At 38.9% G+C, this 9,839-nt stretch overlaps 1 protein-coding gene across 1 annotated transcript in view; it reads left to right on the top strand.

The window, feature by feature from the left end:
- ATL3 (atlastin GTPase 3) overlaps window positions 1-9,839 on the top strand; it is a 36,123-nt gene that overhangs the window by 10,444 nt on the left and 15,840 nt on the right. Inside the window, exons 3-4 of the mRNA XM_014537980.1 lie at window positions 7,391-7,607; window positions 7,747-7,890. Of these exons, the coding sequence (XP_014393466.1) occupies window positions 7,401-7,607; window positions 7,747-7,890 (351 nt within the window). The 5' untranslated portion in view covers window positions 7,391-7,400. The remainder of the gene's footprint in view (window positions 1-7,390; window positions 7,608-7,746; window positions 7,891-9,839) is intronic.

Below are 9,839 nucleotides of genomic sequence, written 5' to 3'. Positions count from 1 at the left end.
GAGGGGGAGGGAAGGCGGATGCTTTTCCCGTCCCGCTGGTAGGAAGGCCTTGGAGGACGCGACGCTTCTGGAGCTGGACGCTCCTTTTCTATCCTGACGACCTTGAGGCCCCACAACAAGTATTGAGAAAGTTGGTCTTGAGCCCACACTGCATGGCCGCGAAGGAGATAACAGAATGCGGCCTGAGTTATTTGTTAGGAAGTTCTTTTAGGACGTGTGGTACTGCACGTTGTTCTTTTGCTTTCCTGAAGACCAAAAAAAAAAAAAAAAAAAAAGTAAAAGTATTAAATGAAAACCAAATAGAAGTGACCGTAAATCACGGGTACGCCTTCGCTTGTCAGTTACCTGGCTTTATTGTTTAACGTGCTGTTGAAATTGCCACAAGTTTCACTTGCGAAATCGAGAGGCAAGAGGAGAAGGTAACATTGGAGGATCGTTAGGTTAGTAAGTCAACCCCAGCCCTCCAGCCTGAAGACGGAGTTGGGTGGGATGTTTTGTGAAAGGGCGGGAAGAGCTAACGGACCAGGAACGCGATCTCACATTTTGACTTGCGTTTGGAGAAGCAAAACCCACATAGTTTTCATCTGCGGCAAGTACTGAACATGGCAATGTCCCGAAATTCTAAAATTAGTACTTTTTTTTCAGCCCCCATAGACAGTAGCTTGTAGTCTAGAAATCCCTGCTGTTTCTGCTTTAACCACCTGCAAATGAAACACTTGGATGAAAAGTTCTCTACGTAATGAAGCGTTACACTAGTACAGCACATTGTCTTACTAGCTAGGGTTTATCTCACTGGAGTGAACGTGCAATTCAGAAAAGCAATAATAAATAGAGGATAAATGTGATGAGGTGTACTAGCATAATTTTCTTAGTTTTCACTAAACAGGTTTTTAGAATAGACTTTTAAAAAATCGGTACAGCACTTTTTCATTTTTATGATTTCTAAATCATAGAATAAAGAATATAGTCATGCTAATTACTTAAAATAAAATAGAGAATTGTAAGAAGCAAGAAATATAAAGTTTTTTTCTACTTCTCCTGTTCCCCAGTGGTCATTATTAATAATTTGGTTACATACTGTTAATTGTTTTTTTGGGTCACATATTTTAAGGTTCCTATGAAGTACCTTAGGGAACCCTAGGTTGTATGAACTTGTTTGAGAACGGGTTTAGAATTTACCTTTAATGACTAGGCGTGCCTGTTAAAGTTTTACGGCCTTATTTTTCATTTTGAGAAATTGTTCAAGTAACACAACTACGTTTTAAAGTTAGTCTCAATTCTAAAACATTTCCCCAAGTTATCTTTGACGTTTTAGAAGCATATTCTCTAAGATCTATCAAGGGGGGAAAGTGAGGGGAAAGCTTTTATTTAAAAGAAAAATCTTTTAGTTGCCATAGCGTTGCAGTTCTCAGCACTGCTGCGCATTAGAATAACCTGGGGTTTTTTAAAAACCTGTGGATGCTTGGGACCCACCCACAGATTCTGATTTAATTCATTGAATGGTCAGGCAACAGTTTAAAAAATCCAAATCTAATTTTCTTACTAATTTATAATCAAATTTCCCTATAGGTGGTTGCTTATGTTTGAATTGGTTTGTTACTATATAGGAAGTATAATTTGTAATTCAATATTTGTATTAGAAGTTGATGCTCTTCATTGCAAATTTCTAAAAAAATGTTTTTTATTGCCATTTTGATTGTTAGAACAGGTTAGATCTATTTCACAGCTAAAGAATGTTAGAAATCAGGAAACAGGCTTAACTGGTATAGTAGGCAAATAAGCAAGTGATTAACTCTTCTTATGTCTTGAAATGATAAGGAATCTCAGGCAAATAAATACTGCCAAATAAGAAAGCCTTACTAAACTGGAACACATAATTAAAACCTTCAGGTAATGAGAATGATTTTAGTGATGGTCTCATTTTTAGGGAAAAGTCAAATAAGATGAATATTAACTCATTCTCTATTAAAAAGATGCCTAGCATCATTTTTAGATTCAGCTGCGTCTCTGTATTTCTGAATCTTCAATACTGTTTAGTCATAATTGATCTTCATAAATCATGAAGCACTCCAAAATTCTTAATTGATAAATGGTTTTGTTCAGCATTCTGTGCTAAAATAAAATATAAAGATTTTTTACAACAGATGAACTGAGAAAAAGCTTCTTCCAAAATCCTTTAATTAATCAAGATGTAAAATTTCCCCTGATATTGTTTAGTTGGGTTTAAGTAGTACTTTCACTGAAACAGCCTTAAAAATTTATGGGTATCTACCATCATACTCCTACCTTGAGACAAAGTAGAGCGCATAAAAGTACTTATTCATCATCACCACAAAGGAACCACACCCAGCAGTTCTAGAGTTGGCTGAGGGCTTGTACTTTCTCTTGTGATGATGTTTTCTCTGGCCTGGTCTGTGGATTGGGAGCTTTAAAAACTGCCCGCACGGACAAGGCATGAAAATGGTATGCTGTTTCTGAGTGTGTTGCTTTTTGACTAGCGAATGGATTTCAAAAGGAGAGTGGAAAACTCGGGTCATAACTTTACCCTGAGTCATGCACTCAGTGAAATGTTTCTAACTGAGTTAATTTGCTTTTCGGAGCTCATTGGACAGTAAGGATGGGCACTGCGGCTGGCTCCACCCCAGCTGATTTTGTAGAGAAAACCGAGACACAGAGAATAAAGTGGTTTATTCAGGCTGTTACATTCCGTGCACAACTGGGCCCCACACTCTGGTCTTTCCTGATTGTTGAGCAGGCCTTACTCCTATACCTATTGCCTCACTAGAATAACAACCTTTGCCAAATCATGGAAGGGAGGTATGACAGGATTTGATGGTGTATTGCATACAGGAAGATAGGGAAGATGTGGAGTCTGAACCAAGGAGATTTGAGAAGTGGATTAACTGAGGATTCATTTTGAAGACACTAAATGTAGATTTCTAAAATGTTAGTATTGGAAGGGTTGCTAGAGCTTAAATCTTGACTCATTTTTCTGTTGAGACTGAGACTAGACATGCCCAGAATCACACAGGTTGTTTGTGGTAGAACCGGAACAGGATCTGTGTCCTGACTCTTATGCCCATATATTTCTACATATTACTCCTTAGAGGTGATAGTGGAATATCCAGGTGAATCTGTCCCTTAGGCATTATGCCCATATATTTCTACATATTACTCCTTAGAGGTGGAATATCCAGGTGAATCTGTCCCTTAGGCAGTTGTACATTTGGACCCGAATGCAGGTTAGAAGTTAACGAAGTGGTATCACCAACATAGAGGGTGTAGTGAAATGATACACAGCTCATTGAGGGAGTGAATGAGAACTTCGAAAAGGATTGAAGCAGAGCCTTGGTGTATGTCATAGGAGGCTGGAAAGAAGAAAAAGAAGTGAAAGATGATAAAGAGGTTCGAAGAGAACTAGGAATGTACACTGTCACTGAGTCCGTAGATTTTAAGAAGTTTTAGAAGCGGGAGGCTGTTGTGTTTTGTCACAGAGAGAGAGGATTGAATGAGAATCAAGAAGGGCTGTCAAATTTGGCCAGAGTGGTCTTAAATAAACTGGAGAGGTTGAGAGGAAAATCAGATAGCAAGGTGCTAAGGGGAATGGTTCCATATGTAGATGAAGACATACCTTCAAGGAGTTTGACAATGAAAGAAAGACTGGGACGGGAAAGGGAAGAAACTGATCTTTATTGATGTTTACTATTGGGTTTAGTGTTCACAACACTAGGAAACTATTACCCTGCCTGTGTTAGGTACTGAGGCTGATGCCTCCTAGTTGCTCTACTCCTCAGGGGTTCCCAGTCTGGGTTGTAAATCAGAATTACAATATAATAATTGTGATGAGTAGAATAGCTAGGTACAAGGTTTTAGTGGAAATAGGAGAGTGGGTCTCCTTTATTAAGTCCCTAAAATGTGTCAATCACTGGGCTTTGAGGTGGGTATTAGATTTATAAATAAACGGAGCTTTAAGTGGTTAGAAATTTATCCATAGTCACATTGTGACTAAGGGTGGAGTTTATTTGTTTATTCCACAAATATTTATTGGCTGTCCATTATGTGTGGACACTGTTCCAGGATATTGGGGATATAGCACTGATCAAGAGACAAAAATTCTGCCCTAACCGGTTTGGCTCAGTGGATAGAGCGTCGGCCTGCGGACTGGGGGGTTCCAGGTTCGATTCCGGTCAAGGGCATGTACCTTGGTTGTAGGCACATCCCCAGTGGGAGGTGTGCAGGAGGCGGCTGATCGGTGTTTCTCTCTCATTGATGTTTCTAACTCTCTATCCCTCTCCCTTCCTCTCTGTAAAAAATCAATAAAATATATTAAAAAAAAAAAGAGACAAAAATTCTTACCCTCATGGAGCTTACATTCTCGGTGGGAGAAAGTAAGGATTTAAGCCCTGCCTTGTCTTGTCCAGAGCCTGTTTTCTCTTTAGTATGCAATATACTTAGGTGATGTGTCCTCTGAGGGTAGGCTGGGGAGATCAGGACAAAGGGAGGGTGAAGGTGAGTGTTGAAGGATGAACAGGTGTGTTTGTGGGGAGTGAAGAGGGGAGAAGCATTTTAGGCGGTGAGAACAAATGGTTGAGTAGGTTGAACACTGGAGGTTTAGGAATTAGGATAGTACCTGAATCCTAATGTTCTCCCAGTAGAAAGACCAACAAGAATACATTTGCCTGGGAGAATGAGGAGAATAAGAAGTTAGAGGAACTAAGGCAGTGGAGGGGTGGGGTTTTAGTTTCGAGTTGTCCATAAAATGTTTGTGGTAGCCTTTATGTAGTTGCTGTCATGATATGTTCATGTACTGTAATGAAGGAGTTCAGCCCTAAGGGACTGAGGTAACATCATCAAAGAAACACCTGGGGCCCCTCTTCCGGGGATGGTGACTTCAGGCATTTCCCATGGTCCAGCGTTGGACATGCCGTCAGAGGCTGCCTACAATACAGCCTCTAACAAAACTAGGCTGCCCCAAGCCCCTGGCAATAGAATTGCTTACCTTTATACCAAGAAGGTTGGGAAAGCACCAGAATCTCCATGTGGTGCGTGCCCAGGCCGACTTAGAGGATTTCATGCTGTGAGACCTACAGTTCTAATGAGGTTGTCTACAATGAAAAGACTTGTCAGAAGGCCCATGGTGGGGCCACGTGTGCTAAATGTGTCCAGGACAGGACCAAGCGTGCCTTCCTTACTGAGGAGCAGAAGATTGTTGTGAAAGTATTGAAGGCACAAGCAGAGTCAGAAAGCTAAATAAGTTAAAAAATGAAGTTTTTTTTGAGTAATAAAAGCAATTAAAAGGCAAAAAAAGAAAAAAAAGAAACACTTGTGGATGGTGACTTGGATAATCAACCTTATAGGCAAGAAATGTTGGAAGATGGCTGCTAAGCCAGTGGTCGGCAAACTGCGGCTCGCGAGCCACATGCGGCTCTTTGGCCCCTTGAGTGTGGCTCTTCCACAAAATACCACGTGCGGCCGTGCATGTACAGTGCGATTGAAGCTTTGTGGCCCATGCGCAGAAGTCGGTATTTTGTGGAAGAGCCACACGCAAGGGGCCAAAGAGCCGCATGTGGCTCGCGAGCCGCAGTTTGCCGACCACTGGCTTAGCCTAAGGGAATGGGCCCTAAAATTTGGATTAAGGGGTCTAAGGGATTGGGGAGTCTGAGCTGTGAGGATAAGTCAAAGGACATTCACATGACATCTGGAAAGAGATGAGTAGAAGTAAAGTTTTACTTGGCAGATCTGTAATATAGTCCCATTGTCCTAGAACAGTGATGGCGAACCTATGACATGCGTGTCAGAGGTGACACGCGAATTCATTTTTTTGGTTGATTTTTCTTTGTTAAATGGCATTTAAATATATAAAATAAATATCAAGAATATAAGTCTTTGTTTTACTATGGTTGCAAATATCAAAAAATTTCTATATGTGACACGGCACCAGAGTTAAGTTAGGGTTTTTCAAAATGCTGACACGCCGAGCTCAAAAGGTTCGCCATCACTGGGCTAGGTCCTACCTCTCTTGTTGCTCCAATATTCCTAGGGTGTTGCCCTCATGTGCCTGGTCCGGGATGACTCACTCTCACTTCTCCATCTAGCCAGCAGGAAGGGGGAAAATGCGTGACCTGGAAGTTGCTATATCATTTCCAGTCAGAATTTAGTCATGATGACACCCTAGCTGCAGGGTTGGTTTGGAAATGTGTTTCTTTTGGGCAGTTAATATGCCCAGCTAAAAATCTATTACCTAGCAGGAGGGAAAAACATATTGGGTGAGCAACCAGCTATCTCAGAGACTTTGGTACTGCTTTGAGCAGTTTATCCATAAGGTCTGAATAAATTGTTCTCATGGGCTCTTTTATATGAAACACTGAAGGTTTTTAAGTCCTGGATTCACCTGCTGTGTGGCAATAAGAAGAACCCTAAGAGATTATTCACAGAAATGTTTCCTTTCTTACCACCAATAATGGTAAAGAAAAGTATTAGTATACATTTATTACAACAATAGCATGACTTTTAATATATATATTTGTTTTCTAATAGTTTGTAAAAAATTAAAAAGTGCCAAGAACCCTTTTCTTGTTATGTGATAAAGTATAAAAAGTGAGCAGCAGTTCCGTAGCTTAAAGGGTAGATAGACTCTGGCAGTCGAGTGTTGTTGACTTTGGCTGCGCTATGATCATGCAGCCTTTTGTGTTTCCCAGACTAAAGTAATTTGGGGACCACTCTTATGAGTTTTGACCATATCTTCCTACCTGTGTATGCTTTACTTTATGTTTGTCCCTCAGTTTACTTTAAATGGATTCATTCTTTAAACTTAGCCTCCTTCTAAGCCATGATCCATTAAAACGTGGTTTTGTTTCCTAATATACATTAAAATGCATAATTATTAAAATAAAATCTCCTTTCAGCTGCCTAAAACATCTCTTAATATCAGTGGGATAGACTCTCACTTAGGGAAATAGTGCTTTGCTTCAGTTCTGAGCCCCACTGCTACTTTTTTGTAAACTTTCCACATATCCATAGCTATTAAGTAGCTTTGAATTTCCAGGAGTTATCTTTTTGCTTTCAACTCTGGTAGGGAAACTACTGATACTCAACCACCTGAGCCACACCAGCCAGGGCTGATATATTTGTCTTTTTCTTAGGGATTTTTATATTGATTCTGGATATGAGTTCTTTGGATATAGGTATTGTGATATTTTCTCCTATCCTATGGTTTGCATTTTTACTCTTGATGTCTTTTAATGAACAAAAATTATTGATTTTAATGAAGTCTAATTTGTCATTTTTTTTTATGGTTAGTGTTTTTGTACCTTAACTTCTTGCTTTTTCCTTGTTCAAAAATACATATTTAAAAATATGTTGAAACTAATGTTTTTCTCTGTAACAACATAGGTGATGCCATGGAGAGTGGAAAGCCTGGTCCAGTGCAAGTTGTTTTGGTTCAGAAAGACCAGCATTCCTTTGAGTTAGAAGAGAAAGCCTTGGCCAGCATCCTCCTGCAGGACCACATTCGAGACCTTGATGTGGTGGTGGTGTCAGTGGCTGGAGCCTTCCGAAAGGGCAAGTCTTTCCTTCTGGACTTTTTGCTCCGGTACTTGTATTTCCAGGTACGGTAGAATTACTTCATTTCAAATCAGAAAAGGAGAATTTATGTTCGAAAGAGCAAAATAAGTTCACGTGTTATTCTTGATGTTTAAAAGTACTCAAAATTTTAGGTTTAATGGAAATGTCTTATTTCTCCTGTAGAAAGAAGGTGGCCATTCAAATTGGTTAGGTGATTCAGAAGAACCGTTAACAGGATTTTCATGGAGAGGGGGCTCTGACCCAGACACTAATGGGATTCAGATCTGGAATGAAGTTTTCACTGTGGAAAAGCCAGATGGGAAGAAGGTAAGGAAGAAAAAGGCTTACATAATAAAACAACAAAATAAGAACTTTAATGCATATTTTGATGCTAGTAATCCAGTTAAAAATAATTTTTATTAGAATGATATGTTTATGGTTTAAAAATAACCCATGAATATAGTTTAAAAGGTCAAATAATAATATAAGGCTTCTAACAAAAAATAGTAAGCTACAGCCCTAGCCGATTTGGCTGAGTAGATAGAGCTTGGGCCTGCAGACTGAAGGGTCCCGGGTTCGATTCTGGCCAAGGGCACATACCTCAGTTGCAGGCTTCTCCCCGACCCGGGCCTTGGTCAACGCGCATGTAGGAGGCAACCAATTGATGTGTTTCTCTCGCATTGATATTTCTCTCTTTCCCTTTGTCTTCCACTCTCTCTAAAAATCAAAGGAAAAATATCCTCGGGTGAGGATTAAAAAATAATAGTAAGCTACAGTTGTAGAACCTATCCCCAAATTTATTTGTAAGGGTCAGGAGGGGCAAGTCATTTGTGTCTTAAAGTGGAAGAGGGGCTTTGGAAGTACCACTGGTTTTTTAACCTTTAACCCATTCCTTCCTAAAGCACATCTTCACAGCTGCTCATTTCTCTCATTTTTGAGTCTTTTTGGGATTTAAGGTTCCAAATCCCCTCTTCAGGTTGTTTAGTTGTAGCCTTTTCCTAAATGCTAAGTCATTCATTATTTTGGGGGCTGAAGAGCTGATGCACAACTCTTGATTGCTGTTTTTATATTTTCTATTCCTTTCCCTATGCATTTTCTTATTTTATTTCTCTATTTGAGTGAAGGTTTCAGGAGAAAGATATATTGGAAAACCCTTTTTTTTTTTTTAAATGTATAGATACACATACAAAAAATGTGTAGCACAATGAGGAGCTTATCACATTTTGTAAAGAAAGATAATCTAGGAGAATGAAGAGTTTTAACATTGAAATATAACAGTAACTTTTTTATAGAAGGAACTTTAGATATTATTTTATCCAACCTTTTAATTCTTTTAACAGCTTTATTGAATTATAATTGACATTTCATTCCTCCCTTCCTAGCTTTTGTGCTATTGTCACATATTTTACTTTAATATTGTTTTTATTTTAATTTTAATGGTTAGTTATCTTTTAAAGGTATTTAAATAATAAAAAGTCATATAGTTACCCATGTAGTTAGCATTAACTGTGCTCTTCATTTTCTGTGTGTCCGTATTTCCATTTTCTTGTCCACTTTTTTTCTTCTGTTTGAAGGACTACCTTTAGCATTTCTTATAGTGCTTTGCAGGTGCTGAAATCTTTTAACTTTCTTGTTTCTGAAAAATCTTTGTTTTAAAAAATATATATGCTGGGTATAGAAGTCCAGGCTGATAGGTTTTTCTTTCAGTGCTTTGAAGATGTCACTCCCCTGACTTTTTGCCATTGTTTCTGACGAGAAATCCTGCTGTTACCCTCAGGTGCCTAACGTCTTTTTTGTCTGCCTGCTTTAAAGGTTTTTCTCTATTATTTTCTTTTAGCAATTGGATTATAATGTGTCTTAGTGTAGTTCTCTTCATGTTTCTTGTATTTGGACCATGTTGAGCTTCTTGAATCTGCAGGTTTATAATTTTTATCAAAATCGGACATTTTCTGCACTCATTTTTTCAAATCTACTGGGGATGTGCCCGCAACCCAGGTACATGCCCTTGACCGGAATCGAACCCGGGACCCTTCAGTCCGAAGGCCCACGCTCTATCCACTGAGCCAAACCGGTTTCGGCTGCACTCATTTTTTCAAATATAATTTTGCCTCATATCCTTTGGGGACTTACATTACATATATGTCAGGCTGCTTGAAGTTGTCTCATGGCTTGTTTTTATTTTAATTCTTATTTTTCTGTTTCCTTTTTTTTTGTTAATCCTCACCTGAAGATATTTTTCCATTGATTTTTTTTTTTTTTTTTTTTTTATTCAAAAG

The sequence above is a fragment of the Myotis brandtii genome, unplaced genomic scaffold, assembly GCF_000412655.1.
Source record: "Myotis brandtii unplaced genomic scaffold, ASM41265v1 scaffold187, whole genome shotgun sequence".
In the NCBI taxonomy this organism is placed as follows: domain Eukaryota; kingdom Metazoa; phylum Chordata; class Mammalia; order Chiroptera; family Vespertilionidae; genus Myotis; species Myotis brandtii.
Note: the sequence above shows the minus strand (reverse complement) of the source record. Positions and strands in the feature narration are given on the sequence as shown.